Source organism: Grammomys surdaster, unplaced genomic scaffold (assembly GCF_004785775.1).
Source record: "Grammomys surdaster isolate TR1022 unplaced genomic scaffold, NIH_TR_1.0 126039, whole genome shotgun sequence".
NCBI lineage: Eukaryota > Metazoa > Chordata > Mammalia > Rodentia > Muridae > Grammomys > Grammomys surdaster.
The window spans coordinates 950,597-970,398 of record NW_021620852.1 but is presented as its reverse complement, the minus strand read 5'-3'; the positions used below and the strand labels follow the sequence as shown (position 1 = coordinate 970,398).

At 35.4% G+C, this 19,802-nt stretch overlaps 1 protein-coding gene across 1 annotated transcript in view; it reads left to right on the top strand.

Annotated features, from left to right (window-relative positions):
- The window catches only part of Pdgfc (platelet derived growth factor C), a 175,379-nt gene that overhangs the window by 125,467 nt on the left and 30,110 nt on the right, over positions 1–19,802 (top strand). The window contains exon 3 of the mRNA XM_028754936.1: positions 10,213–10,393. Coding sequence (XP_028610769.1) covers positions 10,213–10,393 — 181 coding nt within the window. The remainder of the gene's footprint in view (positions 1–10,212; positions 10,394–19,802) is intronic.

Here is a 19,802-nt window from a genome sequence, read left to right as displayed (position 1 = left end):
AGGCCAGAGAGACTGTAAGAACCCCTGGAATTTGAGTCCCAGGCTGCCCTGTGAACCCTGTGTTGTTTATCCTGGGAATCTAGGTCCTCTAAAACGCAGCAAATGCTCTTACCTGCATAATGCTAGTTTCATTTCTCAAATGTAACATCTCAACTTGACCTCATTAATGCCCAGTAGAGTTGTTACCACATGTGTAATGGTATCATATATAAGCTGTTCTTTAGTTGTGGTTGATTTAGTAGTGATTCACAGAATCTATGTATAAGGAACAGCTGTATACCACAAACGAGCCCATGTTAATGAGATGCTTCTGTAAAACTCACCGTGAGTTAGACTGTGTCAGAGTGTAAGAATATGCTCTTCAGAGAAGAGGGCTCTGAGACTGCACCTCATCTTATTAGTAACATGTTCTGTTCTCTTTCTTGGGACTCATCTTTAATTGATATGTATAACTACTGTCCAAGCCTTGGCTTCTTGTCAATAACAATACAGTGATACAACGTGAACTTCTACTGAAAGTAGAAGCAACTGGTAATTGTGTATTTTGGAATCTGTTTAACCTTAGACACAAGATATTCAGCCTTTGAAAGAATGCTTTTACACATTTTTCTACAGCCCCACACTAAGCCTAGCATTGGTAATCAAGGAAACAAGAGAAAGTACTCTGAGATTTTTTTTTAAGCGATCAATAAATCTGACTAATGGGGGTGGGGGTGGGGAAAAGGGATAACATCTGAAATGTAAATAAATAAATATCAGATAAAAAATATGACTCTTATTAAGAAAAAAGCAACTGTTAAGAGTAAATATCTCGGGGTGGGAATTTTGAGGGTGGGGAGGTGGGAGTGGGGGGGCGTAGATAGAGGTTACATCCACAGAGAAGAAGGAGGAGGGGCGAGGGGATTGGGGGTTCCGAGGGGGTGGTGGGGGATGGGGTAAGGGGACAACATAGGAAATGTAAATAAATCATCCAATAAAAAAATAAAGAGTAAATATCTCCATGCTAATCTTACTCTAGACACACTAAATTCAAGACAACTATTTCCACAGAGGAAGTAATTAAAGGAGTTTGGCTCCTCCTCTCTTGTCATTTAGGGCTGCGACTTACATTCACCCTGCAGCACCCTGATTAATAATTTATTTCTTCACTATAATTGAAACTTTCCCTTGTGGTCAACAACTGACATTTCCATACCCCCTTCCTTTGCTTATCCTCTGGTTGTCATCTTTTTAATCAGTTTCTATAAGGTAAACAAATATTTTTAGATATCATATCATGTATAAGTAAGGCTAAGCAATATTTTTCTGCATGCCTGCCTTATTTCGTTTATCATAATGTCCTTACATATTGTAGTGAATGACAGAACTTTAAGCATTCTTCCTTTTTATTGGTGTAACACATCTCACTCAGTGTAGCACATAAATAAGTTTTATTTACTTATCTGTAGATTATAACTAAATTTCTTCCATGCTTTTGATATTGAGAATAATATTGAAGTGACTTAATACACTGCCTTATGTTCCTGTGCATGTACCACCAAAGTGGGATATACATGACTTGATTCTGTGTTCATCCTTTTGAGAAACCCCCATATTACCTCTTCAATTAACTGTACTTGTTTGCCTAAGCAGTTTTGAATAAATTGTCATATTGTACTCACAACTATATCTAAATACTATCAAAATAAATTCAGTATTTTAATTAAAAGAAGAATATCTGCTGTGCTTATAACGTATGACGCTTGGGGGCCTGTTCTTCCATAGGGCTGAAGTTTTTTGTTAAAGGTTATATGTCAGATTAATGGCAATTATTGTCTTCAAGAACTAGTGATTACTAGGATGAGAAGATGGTGAATGTGTAAAATGGTTTCATCACTACTGTGAGGATTTAAGTCTCAGAATTCAAGTAAGAAACCAGATGCTGCAATACATATTATAGCCACAGGCACTGAGCAGGAGCCCTGAAATTTGCCCATCAGCCACTCCAACCTAGAGGGCAAAGTCACACACACCTACACCTGCATATGCTTGTCACACTTATGTACACCTATCCCCCTTCCCAAAGCTAAAGCAAATATTTGTTAAGCAGTTTGTTGTTAGATATTATGGTAATACCGTGTAAGGGTACTTTCTCTCATTTAATCCTCACGAAATCTTTTCACAGGGAACCACTATCTTTGTTTTGTAAAAGAGTCTCTGAAGTGTTTAAAAGAGACTTGCAGAGAGTCACTTATGAATAATGTCATTTAAGGTGGAGTGACTCTTCATGTGTCCTGTTTACCCAGAGACAGTGTGGATCTTTAGCTATAAATTCTTAATCTAATGCCAGATTTCTGCCTCTGCCTTTTTGAGTCTTAACTGTATGACTGATTTATTTCATAACCTATCGTATCCTGGCCATGGGAGTAGTCAGAGTAGATGGATGAGTTTTGTCTGGTGATGGAGATGATACTTGAGGAGCACTGGTTTCTTGTATGCGCCTAATCATATTTGCTCTCTTAGAGTAATTAACTATTCTACACAAAATTCTAGAAACCTTATCAAGATTTTGATAAAAAATAAACAAATTCGTGACTTCTTGTCATTGAGTTATACATTTTCAGACAGTGTTCATTCACAAAAAAAGTGTTCATTCATAATTAGCTAAGTGTATTTTTTTTTGTATTCGGACATTTTCAGTGACCTACATTTTTCCTTATGAGTTTCTGAGTCTTCAGTCATAATCAAGACATATTGCTCTTTGTCTATTAATCCTGTATTAAGCCTTTTTACTGAATTATCATTTTATGTCTCAATCCTTTTTAAAAGCCCAAAGTTTCAAATATATTTTGATTTCTATCTTCCTTATCCCATACCAGTTCTTGCTAGATCTACCTCAACATAAATGATGCATAACAGTTACCTCCGTATGCTGTGTGTAGCTTTATGCTACCCAGCCTAAGCTCTGGGAATGGGCCCCACTACCAGCTCCCAGCCCCTTCTTTTGAATCCATGGATAGAAGACACACAAACTGTTGTTCCTTTTCAACCTGCCTTTGGACACAATTGTTGGGCACTAATAACTCCTGCCTGGAAATGTCATCCTTAACAATGTTCTTATCTCTGTACCTCCCACCTCTCCTAAACTTTAGTTGCTAAGGTATATCTAGTCCCTGCTAAATATCCCTGACCACCCACTTGTAGGAGCAGCCATAGGCCCCTGCTCCTCTCTTCTCTCTCCACAGCATGGTAAACTCTCTCCTCCTTTGTGTCTGTCTCTCTTCTTCCAGGGTCCTATAAGTCCCACCTAGAAATTGGCCCATGAATTCTTTACAGACAGATCAAGAGCCAATTGGGGAACAGGACCTTAGCATCAGAACCACCCCTATATCCATAGTATAGCTCAATTCTGTTGCTCCAGTTCTGAGCTCTTTGGCCTCTGCACTAACTGCTGAATTCTCTTCTTAAAATGTATTAACTGGGAGCAGGTAAGGCACTGCTTGAAAAATGCTTGATTTTAATGGTGAGACTCAGTTCAGTGCCCAGAACTGATGTGAAAACAACAGGCCTGACTTGTCCTTTTAATAGCCAGGAAGGCAATGGCAGGGATATCTATAGGCTTGCTGGACAGACAGTCTAGCAGAAACAGCCAACACTGGCAAGGGAAGCTTTGAGGAAGGCATCATGATATCAACTTCTAAGTTCCTCAGTGAAGTTCCAGGAAAATGAGAAACCTTGTTTCAAAGGAAATATGCAGCATTCTTGAGGAGGATACCTCAAGTTAACCCTTAGCCTCACACATGTACGTACACACACAAACAAGCACACATCCACACTCAAGCCTATCAGCGACCAAAGATATTTTATTGTCTATGTTCTTATTATATTTTTCTTTCTTTTATTTCAAATTTATCTACAGTTTCTTCTCCAAAATTTCAAAATTGTAATGAGAGAGCTCCTCACTCTGTTGTAATGTGATAATCAACTTAGCTTCATTTCAGACAATGCATGTGGTTGCTTTCTGTTAATAAACTTTTCATCCAAAATTTCAAAGTCTTCTGCTTCCATTTTTTAGTAACCAATTAATTAAGCCATGTTGGTGATTAATTTACTACTATGATCATACTGGTGTTATTTCTTTTAATATTTTATAAAGAACTTTTTATTCCTCTTTATTTATGTACAAAACTCATACTTAGCTGATTACACCAATCATATAATCTACTGATAGCTGATAGGTAGCCATGGCAATTTTTTTGCAATTGCCTATCAGAGTGAAACGAGTCATATTTCTGAATGTGAACTACTGCCATTTCAGAGAATTTGATAGAAGGATTAGGGAAGATTATCATATCAATTAGGAAGATTATCATTTTCAATGTTTTGTAATTATTTATAAAAATTGGAATTACACATTTGTTTATAGCTTAATAAAATCTCATAAAACCACCTTTTATTTCATTCTTTATGCTGATAAATATTGACCAACTTTTCAATTTAAGAATTTTTATTTACTTTAACTATGCTAATACCAATTTGATGATTCATATTTTAGCCATTATTTTATATATTTTTGCAGATATATTTAGTGTAAAATGTCATTAATTATAATATTTAAGTAATTTTAAACTGGAATTATATCTTCTGCAAGGTTTGTGTCTATGTCTATTGTTGTCTCCATCTCCTTATTCATTCTTTCCTTTCTTTCATTATTCTCTCTGCCAGTTTTTAAAATTATGAATATTTTGCTTGTTTATACCTCTTAACAAATTTTATTTCTAGTAATTATTGCTTTTTGTCCTTGTCTGGTCCTTAATTAGTCTTAGTTTTATAAGTTGAATTAGTGGCCTATATATTTGCGTATACATTTTTATTTAGTGATAAGAATTACTTTAAAATCTTCACCTCGTACCATGGCAACTTGAGCCACCTCTCATAGGGTGAGCTCTCCTCTTCCCATGAGAATCTCCTCATCATTTGTTGTTAGTCCTGGGAGGTATAATTGTGTGCTTGGCTCCTATAGTGTACACTGTTTTAAAATTCTTTACAAAAAGTTACTGTTAATAAATATTGCTAAGTTAGTTACAATAAATATCTAGACTAGGAAGCTACCTGTTCAGTTTTATTTGTTACAGTCTGTGTTTTCCAGCCCTTAAAACATGACTTCATATTCAGTTTTTGACTAGAGACCAGCATTTCCTCTGTAGTTAGACAAGAAAATAAAATAAATTTAACTATAGAGCTGTATTTTAAGTATAGTGAGTAGAGGTCTTAGCTTCTAAGACCATGGAGTCTGAGATTTGGCTTTCAAAACTAAAGCTATAATTTTACAATTAATTTCCTTGTAAACTTAGACAAATGACTTACCTTCTCTATATTTAGTAACCCTTACTGGGCACACTTTCGTTTGCTAAGAGGATCTATTTAGAAAATATTCAGAAGCACCTAAAAACGTGCCTAACATACTGTAATCACCTAATAAATATGATAATTACTTCAAAGTATTTTCAGTATTAATTGGTGTCTAGAAGAACATCTGGTGTTTGAATAGGGGTCTGAAGAATCTGTTTGAATGTGGGTAGCAAAGGCATAAGCCGATAAGCTCTGTACAGTAATTGTCATCTTATTATTTTTATTACCTATCCCAACCTGCTCTAGATTCAGTTGACACTTGCAGAGCCAGGGTTTCTATAATCCACATGCACTTGGCGTCTTTTCTCACCACTGTCAGGCTGATAATTCATGGGGCAGGTTTAATTGACAGAGTTTTATTCAGTATGAACTAGAGACGGCCTGTTCTGCAGGGTTGGTTTATTTTTGTTGAAAGAAAGCTGGGTGTCTGACAATTGTGTTTACCAGTGAATTTATTTCTCTGGTATACTACTTACATTCTTAGGAGTAAGAAAATAGCTCCCATATCCTCACACTTTTTACATTCCCACAAGAGAGCAAAAATTTTGTCTACAACATTAGACTTGTTTATTAAACATAAAAGAACATAAATTCTCCCTAGGTCCCAGGAGTATGGTAGAGAGGCGGAGTGATCATTACCAGCCACTTTGCACTCTGTGTGCTGCATCATGTTGCTCTGAGAATGTGATGTTTGATTGGCTCATGCTTAGTAAATCCTTTAAATAGTGGTATGGGCAATTGTTCACCTTGAAAATTAATACCTGGGAGTGTATTGTAAGGATTACTGTGTCTCCAGTATGGTCACCTGAGCATGTAAGGATGGCATGCTTTTTAATCTGTTCCCATTCCTTTTTACTACGACCTGGAGTTATGGTTTTCTAATTAATTTCTCTCTTCCTTTCCATCATGACATTTTGAAATATGTTAGTAAATATCAATCAAATGGCTTCTCCTATGAATCCCTTCTTCTGTTGAAGGCATCAGGGAAACAAAGTGAGAAACATAATATGTAAATAATTAGAGAAAATAATTGGGCAAAAATGCATTATGTTTTTCCAAAACCCACTGAATGTACTTTATAGTTTAAGAGCAAATATTGAACCACATGTGATTTGGTATTTTTGTTTATTTGATTTTTGTCCTTTGCAATATAATAAGATTTGGACAATGAGATAGACATATATATTTCAGGTACAACCCTCCCCCGCAATACAGACACACACACACACACACACACACACACACACACACACAGCCTGTTTTATTTTATTCTACTTTGTTCTCTATTTTTTTTAATTTTTTTTTTGTGGTGCTGGGAGATTGAAGCCAGGACCTAGTGCATGGTAGTCAAGTGCTTTGCAGCTGGGCAACATCTTCATCCATGTTTACCTTGACCTTCAGTGCAAGATTTTAGACAGAAGTATTTTGATAGTGTCTTTTTCCTTAAGAGGAAAATGTAAGCCTTAATAAATAATTGTTCTATTGATAGTCCTAAGTGTCCTAGATGCCTCACTGATTATTAGATAGGACTGTGGAAGTTGGAATAATTGGATAAATTTCCTAGCTATGTTAGTGTATAATAATAGCTGTGGGTATAAAAAACTTGAAGTGCCTAATTTACTACAAAACAACTAGTAGTTTATATCAAATTTTCTGTTTCATAGACAAAGTATACATTTTAGATATTTTCTTTCTTTCCCACAAAGAGGAAAATTCCATAGTTCCTTCGAAAAAAAAAAAAACTGGTGAAGAGAGTATCAGATGTGTCTAAACAGGGCACTGTAAACTGCCAGAATCTGGCCGTAAGTCTAGAACTTGTTTTAAATCTGACGCCAAATTCATTAGAAAAACCTTCATGAAATCATAATGAACTAGGCATCCTTCTCTAATTTGCATAGTGGTGAGTTCTACATCAATATGTAAATTAGACAAGGTCCAAAATAAGACTTTTTGCTGCTTGATTTTACTGTGATGGGCATCAGTCTCACACTTACTGTATCCATGCTACGTAAGTACTCAACCCAAGACATAGTTGGTTGATTATAAGGTCTTAACATTTATAGCCCCAGTGTTTTCTTGTGCTTTGGGAAACCCTTTTTAAAGTGTTTTAAAGGAAATTGGCAAACAAGCAAGCCTATATGGTGTTTATTTTTGAACTTAAATGAAAATTAGCTATAATGAAAGTAGCTACAATAATTCTTATATTTTTCCTTATAATGTATTCAATCTAACAGTTTAATAGTCATTTTGAAAGTGGCCACAAGAAACTATTGAACACAAATCATGCTTTCCAGTTTACTTGTTTAAAATGGCTTTGTGATTGTCAAATCCAATAAGTGACTTGACTAATTTTGAACCCCTTTGAGGTTTTGTGCTGTTGTCTGCTTCTGCTTCTGTCTGCTTCTGGTGAGGATTCTTTTTCCCACTCTCCTCAGCTTTTGTGCTCAAGATTATGCCCAGATATTCTGTTTCCTTGCAGGTTGCTCTTTTAGGAACTCTTTCTTTATCCTCCCACCTGAAATGGTTCTTCGAATTTCTCAGATAGGTGATGACAGTGTTTCTGGTACTCGTTCATTGACTGGGCTGAATATACTACAGGGATGGCAAACCCAGGTGCAAAACTAAGTCAATTAGTACAAATAAATGAGATCTGCATATGTAAAATACACGGAGAGCAACAGATCCATAGTTGTAAGTCTCTTAAAACAGCACGTCTCATCTACAGCTATTGCCATCCAACTCCAATGTCGGTCACTGTGAGGTTCAAGTGCGCATTCGCCTGTTCGCTCCATGTGTGTCTATCAAGCCTTTACTGTGTGCCTGGCCTACAGGTGTCAGGGGAAAGACTAGGAACTCATATGTATAAAAGGATCAGCCTCTTAATATATTGAATTAAATATTTTAAGGAAGAACATGGCTTATTAAAGCTATGCCCACCTCTGTTTATACCATCTTGTATGACAAGTAAAATGTTGACAGTCAACTCTGAGGCACCAAACTCTAAGTGCCTACACCAATTTTTCCCAGGTTGGTCTGTGTCATTTTCTTTGTTTGCCATCCTATGTTCACAGTTGACCATACCTGGCCCCTTCCTTCTTGTGTTACCTATCTATTATGCTTCTTGCTAGAATGCATCTCAGTTTCCCTCCCTTTTTAGTCCAGGTCAGGCAATCAGCACACATTCACAACCCAAATATTAAGTCCTTTGTAAAGGGATCCTAATCCAGTCTTGTAAAATTGCCCTTGCTCTTCCGGCATTCCGTGGTGCACTTTCATTAGAGATTTTACCATCTGATTTATCAATACTGAGCCCAAGGAAATGATTGTTCCTCCTTGTATCCTGACACATTTATACATCTCTGTAAGGAGTGGTAGAAAACCAGTTGGACAGGTTTACTTCCACAAACAGAACAGAGTTCCCCAAGTAGGAACTTGGTTTTCTGTGCAGTTTTGTTATGAAAATGGAAAAAAAAACCTCTTTAAATGGTGATATATAAAATTTTACTTAGGTCTACTCTACTTAACTGTGTCTATGCTTGTCACCTCAATATGGACCCCAACTTCCATCCTTCTAAACTCCTGTAATAAGTAAGGACTGCCTTGATCCTATGTGGCTTAAAGGTCTGGATTGTCATTGGGTATTGGCATAACAATTGTCTTCTTTTGTTATCGACTGTTTTCTTTTTAATGCTTTTAAATTCTCCAGACTATCTTAAAATATAGGTTTATGGAGGTGGGCATGATGCTGCATAGATCTGGAGCAAGCTTCCTTAAGTGGCAACTCTGGGCCAGGAATTCTTCAACACTGAGTGTATATTGTCATTTTAAAGGATCTTAGTTTCTTAGTTTTTGTGAGAAAAATGAAGCTGAAGAATGTTGTTACATTCCTTAGAAGATTAATAACTATACTTGGTCTATATCTTATCTTTTTATTAACAATTTTGTCTTTACATCTAATTCTATATAAAATGTTGGTTTTGATTTTTGTCTAGTGTATTTATATTCCATTTTATTTTAAAATCTATCAATAATTTTTAGCTTTCAAGCATGTCAGACTTCTCTCTTATTAAAAATTTTGTATTTTCTTTTTATTATTTTGACATTCGTTCCAGGAAACTATCATTTATTTAAAAGTGCAATTGTTAAAGAAAATTTTGAAAAAATTATCTGTGTGTTAGGTAAAGCTGGGGATGTATTCCCCAGTAGTAGAGCAGTTACCCAGCATGTGTTAGACACAATCTCCACCCTGGGAAGGAAAAGAGAACTGGAATAATAACAAAATGATTTATGAGGAAATAATGTATGCTAATACCCCATGTTATCAACTATCCCCAACATCAAAATAGATAGTTGGTAGAGTGCTTCTACTTGATAAGTATTAGAAGTTTTCTCAATATTCTTTTGTTACTAGGCTTTCCTAAATTAGTAATTGTTGGTAAAGCCTGCCAAATACATCTTTTCTTAAGTAGGAGATTTGGACAATGATGACAGGAACTAAGATATAAACATGAGTAATTTGTGGATTAAAATAATATAAATATGAATCATATAATTTTGCTGTATGTGAAAATATTTGTTGCAAATATCAGATCAATCTCAATTTGTTACTAGCAAATCTGAAGGCTTTGAAAAAAAAGTCTCATATTTTTCCAAATATTTCTTCATTTCTAACTCTCATTAACTTTTGCATCTCAAGGCTTCTCCTTTTAAGCATAATTGGGGACAACTCGCGGTGTGCTCCATAGATGCATTGCACACATAAAGTTTCCGTTGCCTAGATAAGCAATGACGTCAGTCTCTGCCCCCTTTGCCTCCTCACAGGTATGATTTTGTGGAAGTTGAGGAGCCCAGTGATGGAAGTGTTTTAGGACGCTGGTGTGGTTCTGGGACTGTGCCAGGAAAGCAGACTTCAAAAGGAAATCATATCAGGATAAGATTTGTATCTGATGAGTATTTTCCATCTGAACCCGGATTCTGCATCCACTACAGTATTCTCATGCCAGTAAGTACAACTTTGAGATTCTCCTTACTTCACTTAGTCAGCTATTTTTTCTTTTTAATTTGATTTCCACTTTTAAAGATGAGAATCAAAACACTAAACATCAGATCCTAGTCTCTAGTTTGAATTATTTTTTTACCACAAAAGTTGTATTATATCTTTCATAGCCAGTTTAAGCATTCTCTATAGATTATTAGAAATACCAAGTGCCTTATCATTGTAGTAAAATGAAATATGTAACTTTTTAGTCATTTTAAGACTATGAAGACTGGGAGATGGATCAGGATAAAGTACTTACCTTGAACAAACAAGCATCTGGTTTTGGTCCCCAGAACACAATTGAAAAAGCCAAGTATGAGGACTTATATTTCAGCTCTGGGAAAGCAGAGAAAGGCATATATGCTTGGAGATTTCTGACCAGCCAGTGTAGCCTAGGTGGAGAGCTCCTGACTCAAAAGCTCAAGTGGACAAGTCCTGAGGGATACAAAAAGTATATGTCTGCTCTGCAGCTTCTCATATTCTCATATACACACACATACAAGGGAGACAGTGTGCTCCTCAGGTCTGCCTTGTTGACCAACAACTCAGCATTAATGGGAAATGACATATGGGGTATTTTTGTCATGAGAAAAATAGAAAAGATATGTGTCATTTCTCACTCTTTTATGATTTAAGGATCACTGTAGAAACTTAATACTGTAATTCTTTTAAACTTATTCTATTGAGAGTCAAACTAAATAATGAAATACAATTGTAGCTTCCTAGTATTATCTATGACGTTTGGGCATATAATATATTTATGTATTTTGCTAGTAATATTTTCAGTTTAAAGATGTAATTTTTGAAAGTTATTTAATGCTGTGTTATTTAGTGTCAATTCTATATGTAGATTTAGGGATGGATATAGTGAAGAACTGTAAAGCCAGCACTATTTGCAATCAAAATATTTTACCTAAATCCTGTTTATATTACTTTTAAAACCAATGTTTTATGTGCTGTTTTAACATTTTACACTTAATATAGCAAAGCATCATTTCTTTATCCTCCAAAATTTTTATACCTGTTATTTGTATAAGCCTAGCAATATCTAACTTTGCATACTACATTTATATTGCATAGTTATACAAAAGAATTTAAAGCCTTGACTGTCCATTATGTACAATTTACATCATTGATTAGATAGAGAAATTTTAGGTATTTGATAAGACAGCTAAATGATGACAGTAGTATACAAGCTGATTTTAAGACAGGCTGCTTGTTCACTTGATAGCACCCTTTATAGCATGTGACTGATGCTAAAACAGACATCCTGAGATGTTACAGATTTGTACTGTGAATCTTTATTAACCTTCTTTACAGATTATCAAAGATATTCACATGCTATTCCATTCTTAAAGTTGGTCCCATCTTAGATTTCATAGTATTTTCCTTGCTACATTCCCAAAAGTTTCCTAATTAATAATATTTTTTAAATGTTAAATTTGTGACAATTTAACAGTTTGACACAACTCAGGATCAGAGTCTTTGTAACATCTTCATCTGCTCACATACTTATACCTCGTACTGCCCAGTTCAGGTCAGTTTTAGTGGCCACAGTAAGGCATCCTGGTTGAGAAATGCTTCAGGAAATGGAGACTGAATTCAAGGGCTGTATGCATAGTTCATCAGACTCAATGTCATTTATGTATGTTTTTACATCAAATATAATTTCCATGTGTCACCATGAAATGGTGACACAAACTTAACCTAATCCCTATGTTGCAATGTGGGCAAGTCACTTGTGAATTCCAAGTAATGAGTAAATGTTAGATCTCTGGTCCCTTATAATCTCAAGAGTGGTACAACACTCAGCAAGCTGGTATGGTCCTGTACTACAACACTGGTGGATGACACTTATTCATATTTCCAGACACACAACCCAAATGTCAGTGGGTCCTGGTGAATAAGATCTGGCAACTAGAGTATATGATCAACTAAGGATTTAAGTATGTATTGAGAAGTCATAATGTAGTTATAATTATTCCAATCATCTGGAGGGAAAAGGCAGGCTGTGGAATGAAAGAAATAAAGGTATGTGAATGTAGAAATGTAGGATCCTACATATCCTAAGAAGTGCAACTTGATGTTAGACAATTGCTTTTGTTCCAATTTCACAAACTTCAGCTTGTTTGTGTTTGCATTTACTTTGGTGGAAGACCTGGAACTTCTTGCCCTATCATTTTGTTCCCTTGTAGCCCTCACGCCTTACTATAAATATATCTATTCCACTCTCACTAAGTCTGCAGGACAATGGGATTTGATGAGTGAAAATCTGAACGATGATGATGCTTTTAAGCCTGGCAGAATGTTTTGAATTATCACTGTAAGTTGCTAAATGTCACCCTCTCTCCACTCACCCACAGATCCATTAGCACTGACCAAACAACAATTCATCAATGTTAGTTGTCGGTCAGATAAAAGAAAGCCCAAAGGAAGAAAGTCTGCTTTTTGGAGAGGGGACTTAAAGGATCTTGTGGTATTTGCTCAGGGCAATTGCCCCTGCATAACCCTCATCCCCCATACATTTATTTCTTTGTGTCATGGATGAACTCTCTTATTGGAATCCACACTTCTCTACACACAATGATTGGACTGACAGCAAACTCACAGCTATGAAGCCAGACCTGTAGTGATGCAGACCACAGTGGCTTCCTACTTTTGTAATGATACACAAAGCATGGACCGCAGGCCTTGGTAGATTATTAGCTTCCTGTATGAAGGTATGCTGCATAGGCTTTGCTCAACACCATTCCCTGTAGCTGCTCATTTAGATTTTTTAGAAACTCAGCCATTTTCCCTCAGGCTCATCTAGGATCTGATGACCTTTCTAATGTCTCTGCTGCTCTGTGTTACCTTTGTTGCAGCTGAACTAGATGGAAGATACATTAGAGATCCAGAGTAATAGGGATGTTTTCAAGTGTTCTTCAGATGTTCATGTGTGCCCGAGGCACTAGGGGCACAATTGGACTGTGATGCAGTTGGTTGTCCAGGTTCCCTTGTTCTGGTAAGGAGAAGATAGAGTGGAGGAAGTTAATGAAGTATCCACTACAGTCAGTGAACTTAGTATATACTTTCTATTTTAAATCAAAAATTTATAAAAGTAATCCATATAATCAGCCCTTTCTGCTTTTGATAACTGATGTAGTAAATGATATACATCTACCCAGCACAAAAAGCTTCTGTCAGGGAATTGTTCTTAAAACTCAAGTTAAAAACCATATATCATATATATGTATATGTACAGTACATGTATATGTACTGTAAACTGAGTTATATTTTATAAAGAGCTCACTCTGTAGTTTTATTTGTGAGATAAAATGGATGTCAAATTCTTGTCTGCCATAAAACTCTCTTACTTCTCATTACCATGTCATAGCAGAAAATTTTCTCATGAGAATGAATTATAAGTTCCCAAATAACTTGTAATAAGACAAATTAAACGTGTTTCGCCATTTTGCTATGTTAAGTCAGTGTCACTAGTTACGCTTAGTTTTAAAACAACCTCTAGGAGATTTTAATGTGTGATCATAATGAATTATAGCTTACAAAATTTATTACATATGTTTAAATTTTAACATTTTAATTCTATTCCAGATAATTATTCACAAAAATATGATTCCCTTGTTACACCTCATTGACAAGTAATGAAAGATAAATCTGTATTAATTGTTAATAAATGATACATTAAGTTTTATGATGGTTCACAAGAAGTTAATAATATCTTTGATTCTTTTCTCCTTTTTGATGAGAGGATAGAAAAACAAAGGGGAGAATGCTTGCACACATACCCTGGTAGATTCGTAGTGAGAGATTGTTTAAGAAAAGTGAAAACAGTGAGACTTTGTTTTCCTCTAAGGCCACACACAGTGAGTGCCCAGAACATACCTCATATCTCTTAGAAAGAAAAGTTCTTGTTAACGTTGGAGTAATTTGCAGTAGGTTATATATGGCCTATTCTGCAGTGTTGCATAAACACCATTATTTAAAAGCCTAAGAAATCGACAAAGGATAAACAGAACGATGTTTCATTTCATTCAGTATCAAAATATCTGATTAGCATTTTCTTGTCATTTTTGTTAGAAAACTGTTTCATGAAACATACCTGAGGTTTTAAGTAAAAATATAGAAAATCATGTCTGACCCTCTTCAGAGATCTTTCTTTCTTTCTCTCTGTCTTTCTTTCTTTCTGCCTGTCTTTCTTTCTTTCTGCCTGTCTTTCTTTCTTTCTGCCTGTCTTTCTTTCTTTCTGCCTGTCTTTCTTTCTTTCTTTCTTTCTTTCTTTCTTTCTTTCTTTCTCTCTCTCTCTCTCTCTCTCTCTCTCTCTCTCTTTCTTTCTTTCTTTCTTTCTCTCTCCCTCCTTCCTTCCTTCCTTCCTTCCTTCCTTCCTTCCATCCTTTCTTCCTTCCTTCCTTCCTCCCTCCCTGCCTCCCTCTTTCTTCCTTCCTTCCTTCCTTCCTTCCTTTCTTTCTTTCTTTCTTTCTTTCTTTCTTTCTTTCTTTCTTTCCTTCTTTCTTTCTTTCTTTCTTCCTTTCTTTTATATGTAAAACAGTTTTCTGTGAGTATAACATTGTTCTCAATGATTATGAAATATGAGGCCTTTATTTTTCTCCTTCCAGTTGGCTGGAGTATTTTGAATAATTATTGTGCTATCATTAAACTTTCTTAAATTATTATTTAACCTCAGTTTTAACTGTTTTGGAGTTACTAACAATAAGATAATGTGTCTAGCAACTTATTTATTCCTTTTCTATTTGATGAGTATTGCTCTAAATGAATGGAACTTGATGAATTATAGTTACCATGACGTTGACTCCCATTTGCTGTCATCATTTTATTTATTGCTGGGCATCTGGAGGGTGTCAGGGATGGAAGGAATGGGGTGCATCACTTACATTCACTCCAGGCTGCCTACCTTTAAGTATCTATCAAACTTTTCCTACTTTAAAAAAATGATTTATGTCTATCCAAGTATGCATATCCAACGACATCTGCTTGGATATAGAAATTTTTGTTATTTTTTGGTTGATTTATATAAAAAGAAAACAAATTAATGCCATTCCCTGCCAAATGAGTAAAGAAAATAAAATTCCACAGTACTGCATGGAGAGTGCTGTCAGGATTCTGGGCTGCATCAGAACCCTGTTGTGTTTCCCTTTATCCTAACTTGTAAATGACTTGTGTGGGTTTAAGTCAGTGCACAGCCATCATGGTGATTTCTTCTGTGGGGTGGGGTTAGAAGGACACTTGGTGCCTCAGGTACTGTTGAGGAATGCATGACTGATTACTAGACAGTTATTAATTATGTGGCCAAAGAACAAAGCAGTTCAGTCGATATTGGAGTTGGGGAGAGGCTGCTGTTCCTTCCGTCTGGCTGTGCCCATAGATATTTCATGTCAATGTTCTGAAGAAAGAAGTCTAGTCTAACTGAGGGCAGAATACTTTGTATCAGGTGAAGAAAAACTCCAGTTGACTCTCAAGGAAGCTTTTGTTCCTTGGAATATACCTACATATAGATGCTGTGGGGAAGTCATCCTTGGCAGAATATAACCATAATTCTCCAAAATTTTAAATCCTATAACAATTACCTCACATTTCAACATTATTCTATCAAACTAATTTAAGAAGTAATCATTGATATAGAACTTGCATTTTAAATAAATTATTATGTGACCAAAGAAGAGAGAAAATAGTAGTGGTCTTACAGTTTTTGGTAGGATTGAAAACTTAGAGGGCACTAAACGGAGTGGTTATCTACATTTATCAGAAACATTTGTCAAATGACTAGATTCTTATTAAAATGCACAATGTTCTGTGTATTTAGGAAAATACACATAAGATGACAGTATTTTACTGCCTTGAGGATATTATACAATGGCTACTGAGACTAAACATGGCTAAGAGCAGTTTACTCCATTTTCTCTCTGACTTCCACCCATGGGTGCAGTGTTCTCCTTCATAAGACATGGTGCTTCCTTTCTTAAATTTCTGCTGGCTCCTTTTGTTGTAGCTATTCTCATGTCTTCTAGGAAGGAGCTTCGCATATATTGCTTAGAAAAATTAGCAAGAACTCTTGCAAGAAATGTGGAAGACAGGTAGACATTTGAATGGAAGCTGTTAGGAAAGATCTCAAACAATTGGAAACTCGAGTTTGAAAAATCAATATTGTATACTTAAGGCCACAGATATTTAAAAGTTTGCAGTTAGTTCTGGAGTTAGACCTGGAAGATAGTATGTCTTTGTGTGTGTGTGTGTGTGTGTGTGTGTGTGTGTGCATGTGTATGTGTATGTGCATGCCTGCACATGTGTCTGTAAAAAAATACATGCATGAGTCCTGAATGCTCTGAATATAAAGACTAAAGTACAATCTCAGGTGTGTTTCCTCAAAAATGACACCTTTATTTATTTATTTTTTCTGAGGCAGTCTCTTATTAGCCTAAAACTTGTTAGGTAGGCCGGGCTGGCCAGCTAGAGAGCATCATTGAAATTCTGTCACACTTTTTCAGTAGTAAGATTCTAGGCGTGCCACTGTGCTCCATGGAATATGTGTTTTATGGTTGGTGATGATGATGGTTTTGGGAATGGGACACAGATTTTTTACCATTGGAGGGTAAACACATTACCCATTTTGCTAGCTCTTCAAACTTCACGGGAATTATTTCAATGAACTTTATTGAAAATGTTTGATACATTATTTTGAGAAAATCTAAACAAGTATGGTAATATCCTCCAAATCTCTACTACCTTGCCTCTATCTTACTTAAGAGAAAGAAAGCATATCTATATATGTATATAATTTGTCAGGTAAGTAATTTGAAACAATTATAAGAAACTGAGAGACTGTTGAGGGGAAAAAATGCCCTGATTCATAAAGAAAAATTAAAAATAAAACCTTCGAGAATGATGCAGCATGGATTTGGTATCAATTAGGTAACAGAACCTCTGAAGACGATATCACTGGTCACTATTGCTGATTGTCATTTGTCACTTGTTCTCCTTTGTTCTTGGGTGGCACCAGATGTTTTTTCATCAGCAATGTTTGGGGCTCTACACAGCACTAATCTGTTGCCATAGCCTTGGATGGAAGCATAGGGCAATGGCTGTAAAATATAAATTGGACAGAAGTTTGTTTACCATTTTGGAGAAATTTTCTTATAGTCTAACAAAGTTATTTTGTGACTTGGCTTGGGGACTATATGTATATTTAATAGCTAGTATGTCATGTATTCCCTCTTTGTTGTTCAGAGTTATAGAAAGGGTTGAGAATTGTCATAGAATTATATGGATGTGTTTCAGATCATAGCACTTGCCTGTATGCTCCAACTTTCCTAAGCTACATGTTGAGGACTCTTAATTTGTCAACTGTCAGTATCTGTTAGTCATAGTGTTATGATGGATTACCCTCTGCTCTTGTTCCTTTCCAATCTGAGCCTTATCTGGTTCTTCACAGATGTTACACATGGCATAGTTCTAGAACAAATATTCTCTCATTCCACAATGTGACAAGGCACTTCAATAAAAAAGTCAAAAAATTCTTTCATTTCTTCATACTTTGTAATTACATTTAACTTTTGTTTGATATTATACATACTTTTATTTTTTGAAAATGTATACACAGTTACTATATTTACATCACTTCTGTCCTAGATTCACCCCCTCATATTCACCCACTCCCTGTCAAATTTATGATGTCTTCTCTCTCCCTCTGTCTCTCTCTCTGTCTCTGTATCTCTCTGTTTCTGCCTCTGCCTCTCTCTCTCTCTGTCTCTCTCTCACACATGCATGAGCGTGCGCACACACACGTACAACCTACTGATGTCCTATAGCGGTTTTGTATGTACAAGTGTTTAGGGCTGATCTCTTGGGAGTAGTTAATCTTTTAAGGGTTTCATCCCCCAAAACGCTTCTTCTTCCTCACTCAGTAGGTATTGGTTCTATCCCTTATATTTCTTTTAGCTAATATGGCAAAGGATTTGTCAATTTTGCTTATCTTTTATAAGGAATAAACTATGTTTTATTGATCCTTTGCTTTTTTCATTTTTTGAATTTATGCCCTTACTTGATAATTTCTTCCCATCCACTATAATTGCTTTTATATAGTTTAGTTTTTTTCAAGCTCTTGAGGTAAATCAGTTATTCATCCATGCTCTTTCTGATGTTTCGATATAGACACTTGGAACTACAAATTCATCCTTCTGACTGCTTTTATTGTATACCAATTGTTTTGTGTTTTTTTCTAATTCCAAGAATTATTTTATTTGCATATTTACTTCTCCAATGTCCCTTTCATCATTCAATAGCTCACTGTTCATGATGAATGACTTTGTGCAAATTATTGTTTCTTCTGGTATTTATTTCAGATTTTAGTCTATTAAGTCCTAATATATGGTCTACTTTATTAAAACAGGAAAATTTATATTCTGTCATGTAAAACTGCAATACTTTGTAGATGTCTATTAGGTCCATTTAGTGCACAATAACATTTAGCACTAATGTTTATATGCTTTTTACTCGAAAGCAGTACCTACTCTTAAAGTTGAGATTTTTTTTCTCACAGATAGCAAAGAGATGCAACTTGTTTTCTTATTCAACCAATAAGCTCGTGTCTTTTCATTGAGAGACTGAGACCACTAATAGTCAGACTTATTATTGAAAGAATAATTCTTAAATAGTTTTGTTAGGTGAAATAGTCTAGTTAGCAGCTTTCAGATGCTGAATCAATCACATGGCCTCAAGTTCTTCTGGCTTTTAAAGTTCCCATTGAAAAACCAGGTATGATTCTGATGGACTTGTCTTTATGTCTTTCATGACCCTTCTTTCCTTCAGCTTCCAGTGATCTTATGTGTGCCTCTGTGTGTGTGTGTGTGTGTCTGTGTGTGTGTGTGTGTTTAATTGTCCCAGTTATATAACATCTAGAGTTTGTTTTCCTTTCTATTTGATGTTTCACTTGCCTCTTGTACCTGACTGGGAATTTCTTTCCCTAGATTTGGGAAGTTTTCTTCTATAATTTCGTTGAAAGTGTGTTCTATGCCTTTGACCTGTAATTCTTTTTCTTTTATGTCCACAACTTATAGATTTGGTCTGTTCTTGATATTACAGTGTTCATGAACATTCTTGTCATTAGGAATGAGAGATAATAACAATCATCATATTCTGTGATTGATCCAGTTTCTTTATTTCAACTTCAAGCCCTAATGTTCTATCTTCTTCATGTTATGTGATGTTGCTAAGGATTTCCACTGAGGATTTTAAGTTTATTGAATGTTTTATTTATAATTTCAATTTAAATTTTTGTTACTATTTCTATTTATTGTATTCAATTTTCATATCCTGAATTACTTTATTTGGTCATTTGTTTGTGTTTTCTTAGACTTAT